We start from the raw sequence: 21,987 nt of genomic DNA, 5'->3' as shown, positions 1-21,987 counted from the left end.
GCCTACACTAAAAGTATTGTCTTTTTGTGCCTTTTCAGGGTTATTGACATGGTTCACTCCGAATACGCGCCTGATTCAAAACCCAAAGTTAAGTATTTTACTTAATTTAATTTAACTTTCTGTTTGGTTTATTTTATATAAGGGTTTGTTTCGCCTTCATCTCTTTCTGCCTTGCCTTTTCAGGGTCAACCCTAAAGGCGCCCAAGCAACCCTATCAGATCAAATACAAAGCTAAGTACCCTCACTTTTTTAACTATTATTTTTATATTTATTTATTTTTTATTTTTAGGGTTAATCCCTTTGCCCTCGAATCTGATAATACACTCACGCCTTATTTGTTTCTTTGCTCATTCCTAATGGTCAGAGTCGATGCTTCTGGCAAACCCTTGCCCTCAACCCTGTCAGAGTAAATGCCAAGCTAAGTGTCCTTTCTCTATTTTACTTTTAATTTCATTAGTCTATTTTTTATGATTAATAAAGTTCGCCTTCGAACCTGATAATGCACTCACCCTCCTTTGTTTGCTATTTTTCCTTTTCAGGGTTTGTCGAATGCCAAAGCCACGTCGTTGGTAACCCTAAACCCTATTTTTATTTCATGATTTATTATTATTACTTATGTCAAACCCCATTGGGGATCCGCTGGTTTCATTGTCCCCTTCCCCTTTATTGCTTTATATTATTGCGTGGTTAGTAATCTTAGGGAGTGCAAGCCTTAAACTGAATTAGAATAACTAATTAAAAGATAAATATCTGAACATAATCACGTGATTGTTGCACACACGCACCCTTTTGGGGTAACCTCTCTGTTGCCTTGTTGCCTGCTGCCTTCGTGTTTTTTTTTGCAGAATAAGCCATGTCCCTCGAATACGAGGATACCTCAGCCTGTTGCCTCGATAATTAAAAGGTCATACGACCCTAAATGATGCTGCCTTCGATACACAAAAATGACCTCGACCCTCGGAAGTTGCCTACGGAAAAAGGCTGAGGTATCTTCTGGCTGCCTACGAAATGGCTTATTCTGATCCTTGCCTTAGACTACCTGCCCTTCTATGGCATGGGACAGTCTTATGGCAAAGGATGCTTCGACGACCCTTCAACCTCCAAACGAAAGGCTTCCTGCCCTCTTATGGCAAGGATTGACCCTTTCATTCTGAAAGGCTAAAAAGAGACCTATCATCTGAGTTTAAGGTAATTGCCCCTAATTGCCTTGCAATGCTCATCTTTAATATTCTTTCTCACAATTCTTCGAAAACTGGCTACGCTCATTTACGAGCTAAAGTCCACTTTTTTCTTTCATCTACCTTTTTAAAAAAACAAACGAGCAAGCAAAGCAATTAAGAGCCCATGGAAAACCATGGATGCAAAGGGTGCCTTACACCTTCCCTTTGCATAAATTACCCCCCGAACTTAGATTTCTTTAAAAGGTTTTTTTCTGTTTCTTTTTGCCTTTCCGAATTTGTTTGGATAAAATAAAAGTCGGTGGCGACTCTTGCTTACCGCGACATTTCGATAAAAAGTCAATTCACCGTATTACAGATGATTTCAGTCGAAAACTATGGACTTACCTGATCAAGAAGAAAAGTGAAGTGATCGAGGTATTTGTCAAGTTCAAATCTATGGTCGAAAGACAAAGTGGTCGAAAGCTCAAGGTTTTGAGAACTGATGGTGGTGGAGAATATGTGTCGAAATACTTTGACATGTTATGTGAGAAAGAAGGGATTATGCATGAGATGGTGCCACCCTACACTCCACAGTAGAATGGATCTGCAGAAAGGAAGAATCGAACCATCATGAATATGGTGAGAATTATGTTGAAAGGTAAGCATTTACCTAAAGAATTTTGGGGAGAAGCAGTGTCGACTGCAACATACATTCTAAACAGATGTCCGACGAAGAAGCTAGAAGGAATTACTCCAGAAGAATGTTGGTCTGGTGTGAAGCCTAGCTTGAGTCATCTGAAGGTATTTGGATCTATAGCACATAGACATGTGCCAGATCAGTTAAGAAGAAAACTTGTTGACAAGTCGAGTCAAATGATTCTTATAGGATATCATTCGACTGGAGGATACAAGTTGTTCGACCCAGTGAACAAGCAAGTAGTGATCAGCAGGGACGTGGTCATAGATGAGCTTAAAGAGTGGGATTGGACTGAAAATGTCAAGAAGGATTCAGTGAGAATTCTTTATGACGAACCAGCTACTGAAGTCGTAAGAGAAGAAGTTCGACAAGAAGAAGTCAGAGGTGATGCAGGCCCAAACAGACCTCAAAGAACAAGACACATGCCTGCAAGGTTACAAGAATGTGTGATTACATCAGATGATGTAGTCAATGATGAAGGTGAGCTGGTACATTACGCTTTCTACGCAGATGTCGAACCTGTCAATGCAACTGAGGCATTGAAGGACTCGAAGTGGGTAAAAGCTATGAATGAAGAATTGAAGTCCATCGAAGACAACAATACTTGGTCACTTGTCGAATTGCCTCAAGGCAAGAAGGCAATTGATGTGAAGTGGGTATACAAGGTAAAATGTAATCCCAAAGGTGAAGTGACTCGACACAAGGCAAGGCTTGTGGCAAAAGGATTTCTTCAGAAGGAAGGAAATGACTTCGATGAGGTCTTTGCACCTGTTGCTAGGATCGAAACGATCAGGTTGATTGTTGGTCTGGCAAACATGAACAATTGGCACATGTGTCAGATGGACGTTAAATGTGCATTCCTGAATGGACCCTTAGACAAAGAAGTCTATGTTGCACAACCAGTTGGGTTTGTGAAACATGGTGAAGAGAGAAAAATGTATAGAATGCATAAAGCCCTATATGGACTGAAGCAAGCTCCAAGAGCTTGGAATAAGAAGATCGACAGTTTCCTAAGGGAGAAAGAATTTGTGAAGTGCACAACTAAACATGGTGTATATGTAAGAAGAAGCAATAGTGAATTGCTTATACTCTGTCTCTATGTAGATGACTTGTTGATAACAGGTAGTTGCAAGAAAGAGATCGAAGACTTTAAAGGTGATCTTAGAAAGGAATTAGAAATGTCAGATTTGGGCGAAATTTCATACTTCCTTGGCATCGAATTCTACAAGAGTAGTAGAGGCTTGATGATGCATCAAAGAAGATATGCTAGTGAAATTCTTAAGAGATTTGAGATGGAAGAATGCAATTCGACTTCGACACCTGCTGAAACAAGATTGCAACTGTCGAAGAACCCAGATGAAGAGGATGTCGACCCAACCCAATACAAAAGACTTATTGGGTCATTGAGATACCTTTGTCACACAAGGCCTGACTTAGCATACATTGTAGGTATGATAAGTAGATTCATGCAGAAGCCAAAGGTATCACACCTACCAGCGGTGAAGAGGATACTGAGGTATCTGAAAGGAACTCTCGACTATGGCATTTTGTTTCCTGCAGCTGATAAGGGAAAAGAATGCAAATTAGTGGGTTACACCGACTCGAGTTGGTGTAATGATGCTGAGGATCGAAAATCCACAGCAGGATATGTGTTTATGCTAGGTGGTGCACCAGTTGCTTGGAGTTCGAGAAAGGAATCAGTAGTGGCACTATCATCGTGCGAAGCAGAGTACATAACTGCTTCTCTTTGTGCATGTCAAGCAACATGGATGGTGAACTTGGTCGAAGAGATAACAGGTAAAGATCATGGAGCAATTACCATGAAGATCGACAGCAGTAAGCTATTAATCTGGCGAAGAACTCGATAGCACATGGTCGAAGCAAGCACATCGAATTGAGGTTCCATTATCTTCGAGAGCAGGTAGCTAAAGGGAAGATGAATTTGGAACACTGCAGAACTGAGAATCAGATTGCAGACATCATGACGAAGGGAGTGCTGGTCGAAATATTCAGAAGACTAAGAGCTATGATGAATGTGGATAGCTTAGACACAATGAATTAGGTGGTGTGTTAATTTGTAATTCCTTGTGTCGAGGCAGGTTGTTACTCGAACACAAGGTGTGTCGAAGTGTGTAACAGTTTGTTACACAAATAGTATGTAACAATTTGTTACACATAAGATTGTTTTAAATCTAGATAGATTTTATTTAGATTTAAAATAGATTAGATTTGATTTAGTTCCGAAATAGATATTTTGGGCTTTTATAGTTTTGGGCTTTGACTTAGGGAGAAAGCTAACCTAAATCTATAAATAGGGAGTAACCCTCATTATTTGTAATCAAGTCAATAATTTGTATTCACAGAAGTTGCAGTTGCAAGTGAATAACAGAATTTCCACAGTTTATGGGCAGAGAGAAACTCTGCAGAAAATACTCTCTTCTTCTCTTTTAATTTCCGCAAACCCTAATCCTACTTTTGTTCTTATTTTTCTTCATTATCATCTTTAACGATAAGGAATTACTCAAAGGTTTGAGAGTCTAATTTCAACAAACATATGCTTCTTGTTATAGATGTGATGCAGTTAATGAAACCATCTTACACACTCTTAGAGATTGCCTTAAGGCCATGCAAGTTTGGAACAATTTGAGTTTTCCATCTCACATTCATTTTAATGACGATGATATGTATAATTGGATGAAAATTAATGCGGCCACCATTCATGACTCTTTGTTTCTCATTTGTTGTTGGATGATTTGGAAATCTGGTATCGAAGAATCCTTCAAATACAACAATCGCTCTCTATGGAATATTCTTAGTCAAATAACTACTCTTTTACACTCTGCCAAATAGACTTTTGATGGTTCTAATAAGATATTCGTCCCTAGACTTGTGTCTTGGCACCCTCCTCCAAAGAATGTGATAAAGGTCAACATAGATGGTAATTCCATTGATAATTTAGGATCATCTGACTTTGTTGAGAAACTCTTCTAAAGGTTGGATAACAAATTTTGCAGGAAGTTTTGGTTTCACATCTAATATTAATGTCAAACTTCAAGCCATTTCTCACGATCATTGTATTACTTGAAACCATAATTTCATAAATGAGATTTACGAGTTTGACTTTGAAACGATAAAAAAATGAATAAAGATGATTGATTTAATCGTAAAGAGGAGGCAAATAATGGAGAGTTAGTTAGTTTACCAACCAACAGAAGCGTCTTCGAAATGGGTACGACTTAGCAACGCGTGCATTTATAAAATACGGCCCCACCGTTTCATATATACTGACAGTACCGGACGTCACCGTATACTGTTTCCTCCGTTCACATAACTGCCCGCAACTGAAACGGTCAGCAGCATTTACTTCCATTTCCATAATCATCATCATATTAATCGCTACTGCTAGGTTTCTCTCCACTCTCTGCAATTTCATCTTCGTTTTCGTTTTCGTTTTCGCTCATTACAGAAACTCGAATCGCGCGTGTTTTTGATCGATGGGGAAAAAACGTGTTCTGGTGCCGGCGAAGGACGTTGATTTGAGTTTGGTTCAATACGTACCTGAAACTGTTCAAGGTTATTGATTCCGCTAACTAGGTTGCTTTCAATCGAGTTTGATTTTTCGGTTTTTGTATGATTATAGTTTGATGATTCGTTTTTTTGTTTGATTTTGTTTTGCAGCTCCACATTTGACTGGCTTTGGGTTTAGATTGCTTGTGAGGCTAATTGAAGCTCCGTTGATAGGTCCTATCCTCATGAATTATTTGAAGAAGGAAAATAAAATTGATGAGGTTTGTGTGAGTGAGTGAGTGAGTGAATGTGTGTGTCCTTGATTGTTTACTTGTTTTTCTGTTGATGAAATTGATATTGTTACTCAATGTTTGCGCGTTTTTATGTTGAAGTTTTATTTGTATTGTTATAATATTTGAGTTGGTTAAATACTGCACTGACATTGCCAGATTGAATTGAAAGTATGCTGGAGTATCCAACAATAGTGGTGGTTGCATACAATCGCTTTTACGTTTTCAAATTATTTTTAGGTGTTCATGTTTGTGTGTGTCTGTGTGTGTGTCAATGCACGTTGTTAACTGACTTTACGTTGTGTCTACGAGTTTTACTATTGATTTTTTTTTATTTTATGATGTGAACAGTTATTGCGGAACACTGTGATACCCGAGGAACCCATGTTTAAACCTGAATATCCGCCTCAAGGTGATTTCTCCTCATATTTTATATTTTTGTATTGGAGGTGTTTTTATCCGTGAAACTTACGTTGAAGCTTGATTAGTAATGATTATTTGGGATTGAAAAGGGAGGAAATAAATAAAGTAACCTTAGAAAAAGATAAAGAAAACTAGCAATTGTATCAAGTTATTTGCATTGAATTTGAAGAAACATGTTTGGCCATATAATAATCTAGCCTGATGTTGTAACATATATCCAGAAAAGGAACATGGTGTTGTTGAGCTTGACGAAGATGGGAGACCTGAAGACCGAGTTGAGTCTGCCTTGAACTGTCTTCCACATTATGATCCTGCTGAATTATGGGAAAGTTCATCCGCATCCTTTCGGTACTGGAAAATACGTGATTATGCTTATGCTTATAGGTCTAGAAAAGTAACCCCATCTATGGTATGTGACATTCAGTTGATAGCAACTTCAAATACAGAAATGTATTTATTCTAAATTAATTTGCTAAATGAAACAATTCCACTTTGAATTCATAGGTTGCTGAGCGCATGATCTCAATTATAGAGGAGAATGGAATTGATAAACCTCCGACGCCACTATTGATAACTTTTGATGCTGCAGAAGTCCGCAAGCAGGCAGCAGAATCTACTCTGAGGTTTGAAGCAGGTAATCCTGTATGATTCGAATCCTCATATATACGTTAAAGTGTAAATCTTTAACACAGGATTATGTTGAGATATGGTGGGACTAAGCATGGATAATGACTGTAGTCACACTCTTGGAATTTATGCAGGAAATCCATTATCAATATTGGATGGAATTTTCATAGCTATTAAAGATGATATAGACTGCCTTCCTCATTCGTCTAAGGGTAAGCAATTTTAGGATCTGACTTATCGTGAATAATTAAAGAAACACACTTAGATTATCTTTTGGTGACGTCAGGTGGATCTACATGGTTGCATGAGGTACGTGCTGTAAAGAAGGATGCTGTCTCTGTTTCAAGACTGCGTAGCTGTGGTGTCATATTTATAGGGAAGGCAAATATGCACGAGTTTGGCATGGGTACGACAGGAAATAATCCTAATTACGGGTAAGCTTATCTATATTTTACTATTTAATGATGTCGTTGGAAACATAAAAAGGCATTTGGTGTGTTAGAAAGGTGATATCTGCTTGGTTTATCTGATACATTAGGAGTTTAATGCTTCTCAATGTTCCTTCTTCCCAATCAGGGGATGTAAGTAAGATGTCAAGAAGTGTGTTCTTATTTACATTCCTTCTGTATTCGTTTCACTTTGTTTTCCATCACAAGCTTAAGAACCATTGAAAGATAAAAAAAAATTTATACTAACAGCAAACTAATGGGGGACACTTGAAGAAATAGAAAAGTAATGGAAAATTGCACACTCATATGCACAAGAAGATCATGATTTGTTGACACAAGATATCATGATTTAGGTAATCTGCCAACACGGCAGTTGGGGGAAGTGATAGGAATCTTTGAGAGTAACATGATAAAAAGGAAGGGAAGGAGTGGGGAAGGGGTGAGGAAGAAATGAGTCTTCTACTAGATGTGAGGTTACTGATCTCTCAAATTACCCGTGTCTGTGTGTAACAGGATAAGGAAATAAGTGAAAAGAGTGAGTAAGCAAGAATTGAGTGTTTGACCGGATGTAAGGTTACAGTGTTACAGGTCTCTCAAATCACCTGTGTTATCGTTTCTTGTTTGTTTTCTTTAAATTCTACTCCAGACTCTCGGTTCTCTGTAATTATTATGTGTGATTCCCAGTTTCTATAATTTGAGAAGTTTCTACCACACGTCATGCCAAAAGCTTTCAGGAAATTAAAGGAAAATTTCCCATAATTTTATTGGCCTGAATCTAATATATCCTTGAAAAATATTTTAGTTTGCTCATAATTTTCTTCTGTTCTTCATCAAAATATACATACATGACTGTTCAACTGAATTTTCTTGAGTTGCAGAACTGCAAGAAATCCTCATGCACCTGATAGGTACACTGGTGGATCTTCTTCAGGTCCAGCTGCAATTGTTGCTTCTGGACTATGTTCTGCTGCACTTGGAACTGATGGTGGAGGTTGTGCAAATCTGATATGTCAAACCATTTGTTTGCACCAATTCTATATATTGATTCTCATTTTTAAACATTGTGAAGGCAGGTTCGGTCCGTATTCCTTCTTCCCTATGTGGTGTGGTAGGATTGAAGATAAATTATGGGAGATCAAGCATGGAAGGGTAATTTCTCATTATGTGATAGATCAATCATAACCAGCTCTGTGTATACTATTTGTTTCTCAGAAAATTATTTTTACCTCGTTTTTGGCTGCAGGAGCAATTATATTGTGATATTATTCTATATCATTTGGGATCATGATCGCCCATTTTGTATTAGGAGCTCCTCAAATTTAGGAACTGTTCCCTTGATTTAGCAAAACACCTTATGAATAATATATTTAGTTGCATTAAAAACAATTAGTGTTTGACCAGCTAAATTTATTTTATTTGGAATTTACTATTCTTTTTTTTTTTTCATTTACAGGTCCTTATGTGATTCTGGGACAGTGGAAGTTATTGGACCCATTGCGTCTTCTGTAGAGGATGCGATGCTAGTGTATGCGACACATTTTTTTCCTTTTTCCTTCAGTTTTCCTTTTTTATTAATTCTTAATGCAAGTCTGATATCTACTTTGCATTCCTCAAAAGACTAATTACTTTACATCATTCCTCCATTGACATGTGGCTTTGTTCTAGTAACCCAGTTATGTTTTTTACCCTGCAATCAGCATCTATTTGGTAGTACATCATTGTTAGATAATGCTTGATTTTTGTGGGTTCTGATAACGGTGGGACTTAGGTGCCCCATAATACTCAATTTTCTATTAAGGTGCAAACTTCTCATTATGCAGTTTGATACTAATGTAGATTTAAAAATTTTATCTGGGACTTTCAGTAGAAGTAAAAAGTTTGTTTGGTAAACTGGTTTTAAAATCTAATAGACAGTTTCAACCAAAATAAATTAGTTCTCAACTTTAATTATTGTCAAATGCAATGCCTAAAATAAATGAAAACTTCTTTACTAGCATTTTTATGGTTTACAAACTAGGCTATCTTTTGCGTATTTGCTTTATTGCAACTTTTTCAAATTCTTTCGCTTTTTATGGAAAGCTTCCCTTGATGACCCTATTGAAATTTCAGAATTTATTATTATGATTTCATTGTTACTGAATACAATAGATTCAACTATATTAATAGAGTTTGTTGTTAGGCTAAACTAACTTCTAACTAACTCCCTAAAATCAAGGGGACAATTCCTGAATTCAAGGGCAGCTTTGGTGTTGTTAGGCTAAACTCGGATCATATTTACTTGCACTAAAACCATGTTGGATAAGGGCAGCTTTGAGTCTTTCAAACCAAGCTCTTGGAGCTTGTTTGAGCCCATAAAGAGCCTTATTCAGCTTGCATACTAAGGCCTTATTAGTTATTACTGCTCTCAAAGCCAGTAGGCTGCTGCATATACACTTCTTTCTCTAGATGGCCATTCAAGAAAGCATTATTGACATCAATTTGCTTAATTGTCCAGCTGTTGGTGACAGCAATAGTGAGAATAGTACCAACAGTCACAGGTTTCTCAACTAGAAAAAATGTCTATGTGTAGTCTGAACCAACTTTTTGATGGAAACCCATAGCTACAAGTCTATCTTTTATTTGTCAATACTACCATCTGGCTTCTCCTTAACCCTAAACACCCATTTGCACCAATAGGTTTCCTGCGTCTGGGAGGCTAACTAAAGTCCAAGTGCCATTATTTTCAAGAGCTGCATATTCAGCTTTCATTGCAGCAAGCTAATTCTGAACATTAAGTGCCTGGGAAACAGTGGAAGGTTCTATGTGGGTAAGTAACTGGGTGGGATGTGTAGTTTAAGTTGTCTAATGCCATTTTTGGCTCTGGTTTGCATGGGATGGAAATTATGAATAAGAGGAGGTAGGCTAAACTAACTTCTAACTATATAATAGGATCAAATTTATTTATGGAGTAGTAGTTAGGCTAAACTAACTTATAACTAACTCCCTTAAATCAAGGGAACAGTTTCTGAATTCGAGGAGCTGTTATAACAGAAACTGCATACTTTTATAACATAAACTAACAGCATGTCAGCTGGCACGGGCAGCAGCTGTCATTCCTTCACTGAAAGTATCGCTAACAATGTGATGCAATAATAATTTTCTTATAACTTTAATGACTTCTGGTTGCTAGCCAGACATTTTTCTTCATCGCTTCAGATAAAAATAAGAGCTTCCTAAACTTAAATGCTTTTTAGTTTCCCTTCAATTGAACTCATACTTGATTTCAAGACTACATGTTTGCAGTTCTAATTGTTTGAGATAACAATTAATAGTTGATGTTAAATATAAAGCCCAGATAAAAATAGCCTCTTGAGGATATATATTTTGAATATTTTGTGTGCTCATCATTTAGGTATGCGGCAATGCTGGGCTCATCGTCTGCCACTAGAATCAGTATGAAGCCGGTAATCTTTAATCCTTTAATTAATATTGTTGCAGTGATAGGAAAACCTGAGATTGGAAACTAAAATGTTGAAAATTATATGTTATGCACTAATTATGCATCGAACAAAGCAGGCAACCCTGCTGTTTACTCAAGTTAATTGTGGCGGATAGGTACTATCATTAAGAAAATATTGAGGTATAGGGGAAAAACAGATAACATTTCAAATGCCACTGTTAGATTGAGCTTATGAGAGACTTAAAAGTTATGAATCTTATGATTGATCACCTGAGATTTCTTAGAATGTTCATTTGGTAAGAATCCTGTGATTTTGGAATCTGCTTTGCTAAATATGGAAATAGTGAACCATATGTAGAGGAAATAATAGAACAGATAATCATGAATGAGGTAAAAAAAAAGGTAATTATATAATATAATTTTAACATGAGTATAATTTATGGAGAAACGTTTTGTACTCTTCAATCCTACTCTTTTGGATTTAAATCTCTTTTGAAGTTCATTAAGGCATACTTGTCATTTCTAGCTTTGTTACCTTTCTGTTAATTACCATTTTACCAGCTCTTACTCTACCATTACATACTATGTTCATTATTTAAAACATTCTATTCTTGATAATTATGATGTTTACATTTCTCTGTTTTTTTTTGTAGTCAACACCTTGTTTGCCAACTCTGTCGTTCGATGATGATACAAATGCTTTGGGATCATTAAGAATAGGGAAGTACACCCCGGTAATCACGCTTTCCTACGCTATCCTTTGAAGATGAATTTTATATGCTAATCTGAAACTTTTTCTAAACAATTTATTTATTCCCGTGAAGTGGTTTAATAATGTCCATTCAACTGAAGTCTCTGATAAATGTGAGGATGCTCTTAATCTTCTGTCAAAAGCGCATGGTTGTGAAGTAAGTTCATTGTAATATCATGTAATGCACTTTGCACTTTATTTCTAGTTTAGCATGATGGATTCAATCAAGTCTAATTATTACACAAAATCATACATTTGAAGGTGATAGAAGTTGTTATCCCAGAGATTATGGAGATGCGAACTGCCCATGTTGTTTCCATTGGCTCTGAATGCCTATGTTCATTGAATCCTGATTGTGAAGAGGGGTAGGTTCGAGTATATTTCTTTTTTGTTTGTTTGAGAATGTATGTTTGAGTAGATTGAAGCTTTAGTGTTAGTAATTTTGTTTTGTAGTCTGATTCTAACAAGGCAAATTAGTTTTATGTTAAAAGGCATCCTTCTCATCAGGAAGTTTAATGAAAATTTATGGTGGTCTCCTTACTTTTCTTTCATAGGAAAGACGCAAAATTGACATATGATACTCGCACAAGTTTGGCACTTTTCCGGTCGTTTACAGCTGCAGATTATGTTGCAGCCCAATGTATTAGGTAACTCAAGAGTTTATTATAAAGATACCAAATTTACATCTTTTTCATTCATATATAAACTGTACTTAAAATTTCTGTGAATGTAGCTTCTCAACTTCATCTTATATGTTTCAGGAGAAGGAATATGCATTACTTCATGGAGATTTTCAAGAAAGTTGATGTCATAGTGACTCCAACAACTGGGTATGCATGTATAATGAACAATTATAGTAGAAATTCACTTCATTGTAATGAACCATTGTACTCTCTTCAATTTCTGTTCAATTGATAATATGGTTGGGGTTCATGTATAATTCTTTGGTAGGATTAAAAGTTGACTTTTTAAAACTGGATAACAATACATATGACATTTGTTAAATAGTTTATTGGTATTAGGACAGTCATAGTATCATTATAATATCAAATATCTACTTTTTTCATGTGTCATTGAACCAAGAGATTGAAACTTACTTGAAAGACCTAACCGATCTTAACAGATCTGATGATTTGTCTTTGATCAGTTCTAATCGCAACACATATTGTATGTTATGTGTATAATTTTGGGGAGGGTGGGACAGAAAAATACATGTATGTTATATGTGTATAATTATAGAAACAGATGTTTACAAAATTGAACCGCAACTTATTTTGGAAAGGTTGGTTATTGTTTCTGAACTGCTTTTATTTGTAACAGTATGACCGCGCCCATCATACCTCCAAGTGCCCTTAAAAGTGGTGAAACAGATATGCAGACAACAGGTGATTATATAAACAACAGAATACAACTTACTACCTTCGTCCCTAAATATAAAACCCTTTTGAGAATCTTTTTGTCCCTTTTTATAAGGCTTTCTTTGAATTTTTCAACTGCATTAATTATTTCTTTACCTACATATCCCTATTTATTTTACATTATTTTTTATCAATCAACAATAAGTAATATCATGAAAAATCTTAATTAACTCTCTCTCTTTAAGGACAAACTTGTAAAAACAATATCAATTACCAACATATTTAATATTACTTTTAACTTTCTTAATTCCTATAATTTTGCTAAAAGGGTCATATATTTAGGGACGGAGGTAGTATAAGGTTTATAATCTTGCAATAAGATGACTTGTTTGTTGGTATAACTTGCGTAAATGGTCTTTAGAGTCATAGGTCAGCAAAAGAGCCGAACTAAAATTTTTCCCCAAAAATATAGCCGTAAGATTCTGAATCCATAATCTATATATCATGACTGAATCCCTATAAAATTTTTTCCCTGTGTGACATATATAGCTCTAGGTATTTTAGTAGCTTCTATCCTTTATCTTCTTATAGAAGCTCCCTCTCCCTTATTGACAGGCCAGCATAACTGACCAAACGTTAGTTATGAGTGAGTGTACTACGTTAAGGAAACTAAGGGTACAGGTTAGGCAAAGCTATATAAGATTCTAATTTTTCTTGTACCAGATTTTAGTTTTCACAATAACAGTAGTCACCAACCGCACTCCTTTTTCTCATCTTACACCTTGCAATTTGTTTTCCCTTGTTGTCTTGAAAATTTATGGATTGGATGTGTAGAATTGGACACCGTTATCTTGACCCATCATATATTTTGAAGTTAAAACCCAATACAGAACTTAAATTAAAATACCATGGTTGCAACAACTCACAAACTAGTACACAGCAACTTTGTTACATATATATCTTTTAATTAAAAGTGTTTTTCTCAGGTTACCTTATGCGATTCGTTGTTCCAGCAAATCTTTTGGGATTCCCTGCCATTTCTGTCCCGGTAAGTGCGAGTGATATCAATCACTCGAGAGTATTTTTTTTATATTATGTATACTTTGAATAAGAATCCATAATAATTGCTAATAGACTGATTTTGAAAGCTAGCAAATATTTTTGAACAAAAGCTAATATTTGGCACAGGAGATGCCAAACCATGTCACAGAATTACAAACCAATCTGAGAGGGAGCATCGTGCTTACTCACCAACCCTAACAAATGGCCCAGGGATACACCTAACAACCAACGAAATGGATAACATATTAAACCACAGAGCATAATTTTCAGAAACACCCAAACACGCAGCAGGATTAGTCAACCAAAATGAACCAGGGTATCTAAAACCAGATAATCTCGCAGTTAGCCAAGTCTAAGCTTTCAGCTCTGCCACTTCTACAATCTTTTCCACATGCATCCATTTTGATAGTGACAACATATTTCGATTCACCAGATTTGCTTTTGTAGACACTCTTTTCAATGCTAATCTTCAAACTAAACTTCACAGCTTCAGTGGCACAAGTTTGTTCCATATTTTAGCAAAAAATAAATCTGGATTGCGGGTTCTCCCATTTGAAATCTCCTTATATGCTGTCTTAATGTATACTTCCTACCCTAATCTCATTTCCATCGCCAACAGTTAGAGGCCCCCATGTTTTAAAAGTTCCTTTAACAATTGAAGTTCTCATGAATATAATGTTTATTCTCTTTTTATTTAAATGCATATACTATTTATATCTTTTATACTGTTTATTCTTTTAACTGAAATGTTCCATCTATAGGTGGGTTACGATAAAAAAGGACTGCCAATAGGTCTGCAAATAATTGGCCGACCATGGGCAGAAGCTACTGTTTTGCGTGTAGCATTTGCAGTCGAGGTACGTGTATTTTCATGCATAACTGTAGTAAGTATTGATACTTAAGGCCTCATTACAGTATGCGTAATTTATAAATGATTTCCTTTCTATATACAAGTATTATAGTTTAATTTATGTACGTTTTAAGTGTAAAAATATTTTTTTTAAATAAAACAGTGTTAAAACATCGTTAACATGGATCCAATGTACTGTCTAAAGCATTTATATGCCGACTATGTATATATTTATTGTTGATGTTTTTTATACTTCCTAATTTATTCAGAAACTCTGCGGTGAGTCAAAGAAACGGCCTGTGTCATTCTATGATGTTCTGAGGGCTAACTGAAGCTTAGATACTCTTGCTGGTTATTAATCTGTGGCTGAAATCTTCTTGCGTTATTTGGAGATCGCTGTCCTGCTAACACGATTTTACGGTATGGCAAAGTTCTCTACAAATAGCTTTTTCAGACAAGATTGTAACAATCCCTACAGACACAACTATTGTTTAGAAAATAAACGAAGGTAACATGCACACTATCAAGATGTAGAAATTGTAGAAAGGGAGCTTCTTCGCTAAGAATTTCAACAGAATTGTGCTTACTACGGTTCTACATTATTTGTTATCCCCTGCAATATATTTCATTTCGTATTTGATGTGTTTGCACTTACTACAGTTCTACATTACTTGTTTGTCTTCTAGTAAACAGTTGTAATAGGTAAAGAAGAAATCCTCAATAATGACCAATACTGTCTCCAAATTTTGTATAAACATTACTTGTTGGAGTGGTTCATTCGGTTCTTACTAATACCAAAATGACAATGTTCATCTTTCATGAAACATCAATTTCTATTCCATTTAGAATAAGGAATTAGACGCATCAACATTACTTTTGATTCTATCCACCAACATCTTACACCACTTAACACAAGATCCTGTTCTTTAAAGAACCGCTCCCTGCTACTCAGCAATATTGTTCAAGAATTTGTTGTTTCGTTGCTTCCAAAAACTTAAGATTGCTTCTAGATAATATTAAAGAGCATGGCATATATTAATCCAAATGTTCTTACTTCTACCACCAATTTAATGGAGCCAGATCCTCTAACTTTTTTTGCGGGAAGTGCACATGACTTTTCCTCTATCTCTCTCTAATTATACAATCTATCTCATTTGGTTTTTCCTCCCTTTATTTTTTTTTCACCTCTCTCTTAACAAAAATGCCTAAAGTTAAAGAAAGTTAGTGAATACAAAGTTAGAGGATCCGTTTTCCAATCTAAGAGAGGAAGTAAGTCGGTAAAAAAACTTAGTTTTTTGAAAGTCACTTCATAAGTTTTAAGAACGTTTTTTATGATGCCGTTTCGTGTTTAGTTGTCTTAAAAATAAGAACCAACCATATACAAATAAGAGTGAGAAATGATAGATTTATTAGGACAAATCTTGACACCATCTATGTCTCCCTTCTAGTGCAAATCTTAACATCATGCATGGTGAAAGTGGATATCTTTGTCATAAGCTTCTATAAGGTGATATGAGACCCACAGTAGTATAGTTAAAAATGACTGAATAATCAACCCATTCAACACACAATATAATTCAAAAACTCCATTGGAATAAGAAATTCATATAATTCATATAATTCCATCCATTCGGTCTCAATATTTCTAATGAATGGTTGCTTGTTAATTGCTTGTTTATGTTGCTTATTTTAATTTATCACTAGAATTTGCTTAATTGACACTCTATATTGCTTGAAAATAAGAAATATTAACCAAATAAGTAATCACATGAATACATTTTTTATCATTAAAATATTATTTCTGAAGAAAAAGTGAATTCTTTTTTACACATAAAAAATTATTTTTCTATTAATACAAATAAAATAATATAAATGAGTAGAATCAATTTAAATTACTTATTTATAATCACCATTAAAATAAAATTGAAAAAATTATTTACAAATTTCTTAAATACAACGTGACACTTTAAATTTGCAAAATATGACAAACAATATTTGTTTCATTAGAAATGCTCTAAGAATCTTGCTGATCTCTCTCCCTTTCGAGCATTGACTCTCCCTCAAACATATATACTTCAGGCATCTAGTTTTCTCCATGAAAAGATGTATTTTGAAATTGTAAAATATTTAAAATCATTAACTATTTAATTATAATAATAATGTATCTATAAAATGCAATATATATATATATATATATATATATATATATATATATATATATATATATATATATATATATATATATATATATATATATATATATATATATATATATATATATATATATATATATATATATATGTGTGTGTATGTGTGTGTGTGTGAGCCAATAAATGGCGTTAAATTTTATTTTCATTCAACATTTAACAATTTCATTTTAAATATTGCACACACAGCATTAAAATAATTTTTATAAAAAAATAATTGATAAACATTTCGTTATCTTTAAATTTAAATTGAGTATAAAACAATATTATTCAATGTTATGTTATATTTTAATATTGTTTTATTTTAAAATAAATTAAAATTTTAAATTTATTTATACTAAATTTACCGATACCAAAACTATAGTAATTTACTAAATTAAAATCTTAGCTTAAAATTTATAATCTAACAAATAAAAAAAATTGAAAACATGCAAATTTATCATCTCTCTTCCTTGTGGTTATCAACAGAACACCATTCCCAAAAAAACACCAGGAAATAACTCAACCCCATAAAGTTCATCTCACTCACTCCTTTATCAATCAAAAAATTGAAATCCAGCAAATTCATCATCCTCATTACCTTCATCATCAACCCAAAAATTTAAAACCTAACAAATTTATCACTTTCTTCATTATCAAACTAAATATTCATTCAAGTCTCACATTAATGGTAGGATAAAAAAATATATAATATTTTATAAATATAGAATTAATTTGAGTTTTTGTCAAATTAGTTAGGTTAATTAGACTCTAATAGGTTAAAAAACACACCGTTCAAAATATCAGCCGTCCAATCCTATTTCACAATTATCTAGTTTGTGATATAAACCGTTTGATGTCACATTAACATCACCAATTTTCTGTATTCACAACCACTCCTCTTTTGCTTCGATTCAAGATTCATCAATGGCTCTTCTGAGAATTCAACACATTCCCATGTTCTTCACTGTCTCACCCATCACCAACAACACCAAACTCAAAACTCAAATCTCATGCTCCAACAAAAACAACAACGAGGTATCACTGGCATCAGAGTTTGCGGAGAAAGTATCAATTATGAACGCACGTGCGGCCCAAGCAGAACAAGTCATGACAAAGAGCAGAAAGATTCTCTTCAAAGAATTCTGCCACTACCTTCACCTCAATGAACAAGAAGCTAAACAAAAATGGAACAACATAGATGAAGATGAGAAACGGGTTTTGATTCATGGCTTTGTTGGAGAATTGAGTGAATTTTTTCAACCTTTGTCTGCAAAATATACCAAAGAATTGGTTGAAGAATATTTGCTCAAAGAGAATCTTCCACTTAAATCTCCTCCTCCTCCTCCTCCTCCTTTGTTTCCCTTTGATAGCATAATTGGTTTTCCATAGTTTTATTTTCTTTCTGTAACAATTTGTTTGAGGAGACATGTTTTGTTTTGGTTAATTAGTTCTTTTTTCTTTTCTGTTGTAACAGTACTATTTAAATTTAAATGGAACTAAAGAAAATAATGTGTTACCAAACACAATTGAATTGTTATACACATTATACTACTACTACTTCTACTACACTACTACATCTATAGTGCAACCATTAATTTAAGCACATTTAGAAGTGATTCAGACAAGCCAAGGTGATGGAGATGAAATCAGAGCTCCGGGTTATCAACAAGTTCTTTCGATTTTTATTCACGCATTGGTCTTGTCGAATGCAAAAGATAATTTAGAATATCTATATATACAACCAGAAAGTTATAGGTGTTGTACTTTGCGAATGTAATAAATATGAGAGAAGTGTGCAGACATTGTATTGTCAGAAATACACTTGTCTGCAGTTTGAAACTGTAGTTTCGGATGGACAATACGGACACTTGAATGTGCGGGTGCTGTTTTTTGATAACTTCATAATTGATTGCTTGCAAAGGACGTGTAAACATGGCAGGAGCATTGGAGGATTCTCTTCGCTGCCTTGATCTCTACTCACGGGGCAAACGAAAATCGAATGGAACTGAAATTCTTTACCTAATTCTACAGGTACTGGCAACTGTTTCATTTCCAGCCATTCTTGCTTCTTTGCAGCCATTACATTTGCCAGCTTTAACAGTGTGGGTAACCCTTCAACTCCAGCTGCAAATACCATACTCAGAGGGTTCTCATAGGACAGCCCCATATGAGAGCAGAACTGTCGTGCGAGCTCTTCAGTTGTCGTCTCCCAATGAATTGGGGACAGCAGTTCAGAATAAGGGGAGTTCTGAAGCCTTTTTATATAAATGAGGCAACCCATGAGCTTTTGGAAGTCATCCTTGTGGGTCTCAGCAAAACGAGCAAGATAAGTTCGGGAATATTTTAGGGCATCAGCTTGGGTTCCGTTTTGGACAAGCTCTACATACTGCAGTGTGTGAACCTTAAGTTCAAGATTGGAACCAATCTGGGCAAGTTTTTCACTATTGGCAGAGACCCATGTGAGAGCAGGCTGAAGGTTTCTACCCCTCATGGCTTCAATAACCTGGTGCATTTCCAAAAATTGAGATCTAAGTGCAGTCACATTAGGCTCCCCAGCCTCGTTTATGATGTTATCTCCAATCTCAAATAAACCTTGACGGTAAAAGTGGCTTGCAATGATCTGATTGATGATATGAGTATCAAAGTCCACGTTTCGGTATGCCTTTGAGATGTCAGTGTTTAACGATTTTTCAAGAAGTTTTTGATACTTGGCAAGACTTGAGTTCAATTCCTTATGCGGTCCTTCTAACTGTTGAAGTGACCCAATAGCATTGAGCTTTGACTTAAGTTCTGTAAGAACGGATTTCTGGTCAGCTGGAATTGAAGGATCCTGAGGTGACTGAAGTGTTGCCAATGCCTGCTCAATTTCATTCCCTACCTGGTCAACAGTTTCTTGAGACTTGGAAGAACATAACTTTTGCTTCTTAGCCACACGGTCAAAGGCATCTTTGATGCTATTAAGCTCCATCTTTGTGTTCAGATTACAAGCTCCTGAAAAATAAAAAAGTTAGAAAGAACAACTACTTATGAATGTTCATAAAGATGTGAGATACTGTTCTTTTATAAAAACTAGGTATGTGGATAACACAAAAGGAAGCTATATAGCAACTGCTTATAGTTCACCACTACCAACAATAGTCAATAGTTACAAGCAATAAAAAATGATGAAACCATTTTCTTCTCATTTGGTTTCTCCATCTTTCAGAGAGCTTAAAATACGTTTCTACTGCCTAATAATAGTGCTTGATTTATATTTAATTTTAAAGCTACGTCAGCTCCATTTATGTGTCTGACCAAAATAGTGCTAATTTGCTCCAACTAATTTACCTATTTCCTTACTAATGATAGATAGTTTCCTCAATTTCCTATTTCACAAACTAATGAGTGGTTGCTCTTTGATGTTTATAAGAATTATAGATTATACAAAATTATCCAGAAACCCAAACTATACCAAGGTCTATTTGTAAATGATAATTAATCTATACAAAGACAACAAAACCTTTTCACACTAGATGGAATCAGCTACATGAACCAATCAACTCCAAAATATTGTGGCACAAATTAAATCCACTGGCCGACCATTTACTACACTTAATCTCTCTTAAGATCTGGTCAATAGTTATACCTCTTTTCCACTAGATGGCATCAACTATACATATTAATCAACCCTTTAATATAGTGTCATATATAAGGTCCACAAATAGAGCATTTACCACTTAACATCCCTTAAAAGTTTGGCTTAGAGTTTTCGGTTGATCCCCCACCCTCTATCTATAGTTTGGCTTAGAGTTTTCCTTTGATCCTCCACCCTCTATCTGAATATATATCTGTTAAGAATTGTGGTTGAGCCTAACCCATCCCTATAAAACCAACTTGTAAGGTTGAGGATTGCCCACAATTATAATCACATGTTCAGACCATATATTGTCTGATGTGGGACTCTTAACAATTACTATCACCTGATGGATCAATTCTCCTTGTCTTGTATGTGCTTTAGTGAATCTTCTCCCCCACATGCCCAAATTATCTAAAGATGAAACTTTACCATATTTTTCACAATGAGGGCCACTCTAACAACTGCATTCCTAATCTTGTCTATCTAGTCTTTCATAACCAACTTATCTAAGATAACATTCACATGTCTGAAATACTTGCATCAAAATTCATATATGATGAACAGCCATAGTATAAACATAAAACGAATCACAATCCTTATTAAAATTAACCAACGAATTCGAAACATCAAACAGATAATCTCAGATCTTCAATTATCTAGTAATTGAAAGAATGGTAAGTATTTGTTACAATCTTTAAAATAACTTGCTTTCCAAAGCTACACTTCACAACAACAAAAAATCATATATATTAAATAAAAAACATTAAATAAAATCAAAACCATGGATGCAGATTACAATGTCTAAAGAATTGAATCAACCGATTTCAATAGAATGCAATCAAAAGGAGTAAGTAATCAGTAATTGATGCAGAATCCCTAATTTCCAACAAATGTTCAACAAAATTAATCAGGGAAAAATTATATCAAAATTTCACTCTAAGAACTGTGAATTCAAACTAATAACGAAAAATGGAATCAAACTAAAAACAAATCAAAATTGGTATAAAAATCAATAAAATGAAAGTAAGCGTGTAATTCAGTTATGTGTGATCGATTATCTAGAGAGAGAAAATGAAATCGTGGAAATAAAGGAATGAAAAAACTAGAGAGAGAGAATGAAATTGAAACGGTGGCGATACCTGAAAGAGTGAGAGAGAACGGAGGAGAGTGCGGTTTGAGGATGAAGAGACGACGAGAACGGAGGAAGAGGCTTTGCAAGCGTGCGAGTTCGACTAAATCGGGTGGTTACCGGTCACACGTGCCAAAATTAATTAATTATAATGTCATATAATGAAAAAAGTTTGATTTTAATTATAATTATAAAATCACCTATAAATAATGCTAATTAAATTAATGATGGTAATAAATTGACAAAAAGAAACATTTTATATTGACATAAATAGTAATTAATCTCTTTTAATTTGTTAATTTTTCATAAAGTATATGACATGTTCATTTGCTTTAAATACATTCTTCTGTAGATGCATTTACGGAAGTGTCTGATATAGTTTGAACTAGCATGATCACTCCCTCCATTGTTTCATTTCTCCAAATACCACATACTCCAGA

General features: G+C 34.7%; 3 protein-coding genes across 3 annotated transcripts; 2 read left to right on the top strand and 1 right to left on the bottom strand.

Annotated features, from left to right (window-relative positions):
• Positions 1-5,062: 5,062 nt before the first annotated feature.
• On the top strand, positions 5,063-15,437 carry LOC131645052 (fatty acid amide hydrolase). The gene is made up of 20 exons (XM_058915708.1): positions 5,063-5,430; positions 5,536-5,645; positions 6,006-6,066; positions 6,299-6,486; positions 6,582-6,711; positions 6,839-6,916; positions 6,991-7,138; positions 8,032-8,144; positions 8,227-8,302; positions 8,607-8,678; positions 10,545-10,596; positions 11,246-11,326; positions 11,417-11,500; positions 11,605-11,708; positions 11,898-11,990; positions 12,105-12,173; positions 12,664-12,728; positions 13,688-13,749; positions 14,525-14,620; positions 14,883-15,437. Exons 1-20 carry the CDS (start codon positions 5,352-5,354, stop codon positions 14,943-14,945), a joined length of 1,824 nt encoding a protein of 607 aa, XP_058771691.1. The 5' UTR covers positions 5,063-5,351; the 3' UTR covers positions 14,946-15,437.
• A 2,167-nt stretch (positions 15,438-17,604) lies between these two features.
• Positions 17,605-18,339, top strand: LOC131645051 (uncharacterized). Its single transcript, XM_058915707.1, has one exon. The coding sequence runs from the start codon at positions 17,727-17,729 to the stop codon at positions 18,189-18,191; it is 465 nt and encodes a 154-aa protein (XP_058771690.1). The 5' UTR covers positions 17,605-17,726; the 3' UTR covers positions 18,192-18,339.
• A 122-nt stretch (positions 18,340-18,461) lies between these two features.
• On the bottom strand, positions 18,462-21,689 carry LOC131645050 (protein RMD5 homolog). The gene is made up of 2 exons (XM_058915706.1): positions 21,558-21,689; positions 18,462-19,793 (listed from the first exon to the last, which is right to left on the bottom strand). The coding sequence occupies exon 2, from the start codon at positions 19,768-19,770 to the stop codon at positions 18,613-18,615; it is 1,158 nt and encodes a 385-aa protein (XP_058771689.1). The 5' UTR covers positions 19,771-19,793; positions 21,558-21,689; the 3' UTR covers positions 18,462-18,612.
• Between the last annotated feature and the right edge of the window lie 298 nt (positions 21,690-21,987).

Source organism: Vicia villosa, linkage group LG1 (genome assembly GCF_029867415.1).
Source record: "Vicia villosa cultivar HV-30 ecotype Madison, WI linkage group LG1, Vvil1.0, whole genome shotgun sequence".
Classification (NCBI taxonomy): Eukaryota; Viridiplantae; Streptophyta; class Magnoliopsida; order Fabales; family Fabaceae; genus Vicia; species Vicia villosa.
Note: the sequence above shows the minus strand (reverse complement) of the source record. Positions and strands in the feature narration are given on the sequence as shown.

What these genes read in the sequence shown, in the direction of transcription:
- LOC131645050 (XM_058915706.1), bottom strand. Translation starts at nt 19,770, where the DNA reads ATGGAGCTTAATAGCATCAAAGATGCCTTTGACCGTGTGGCTAAGAAG.
- LOC131645051 (XM_058915707.1), top strand. Translation starts at nt 17,727, where the DNA reads ATGGCTCTTCTGAGAATTCAACACATTCCCATGTTCTTCACTGTCTCA.
- LOC131645052 (XM_058915708.1), top strand. Translation starts at nt 5,352, where the DNA reads ATGGGGAAAAAACGTGTTCTGGTGCCGGCGAAGGACGTTGATTTGAGT. An exon ending in AGGAAAATAAAATTGATGAG is followed by an intron (nt 5,646 to 6,005) that starts GTTTGTGTGAGT and finishes TGATGTGAACAG; the next exon opens with TTATTGCGGAACACTGTGAT. An exon ending in GGGAGATCAAGCATGGAAGG is followed by an intron (nt 8,303 to 8,606) that starts GTAATTTCTCAT and finishes TTTCATTTACAG; the next exon opens with GTCCTTATGTGATTCTGGGA.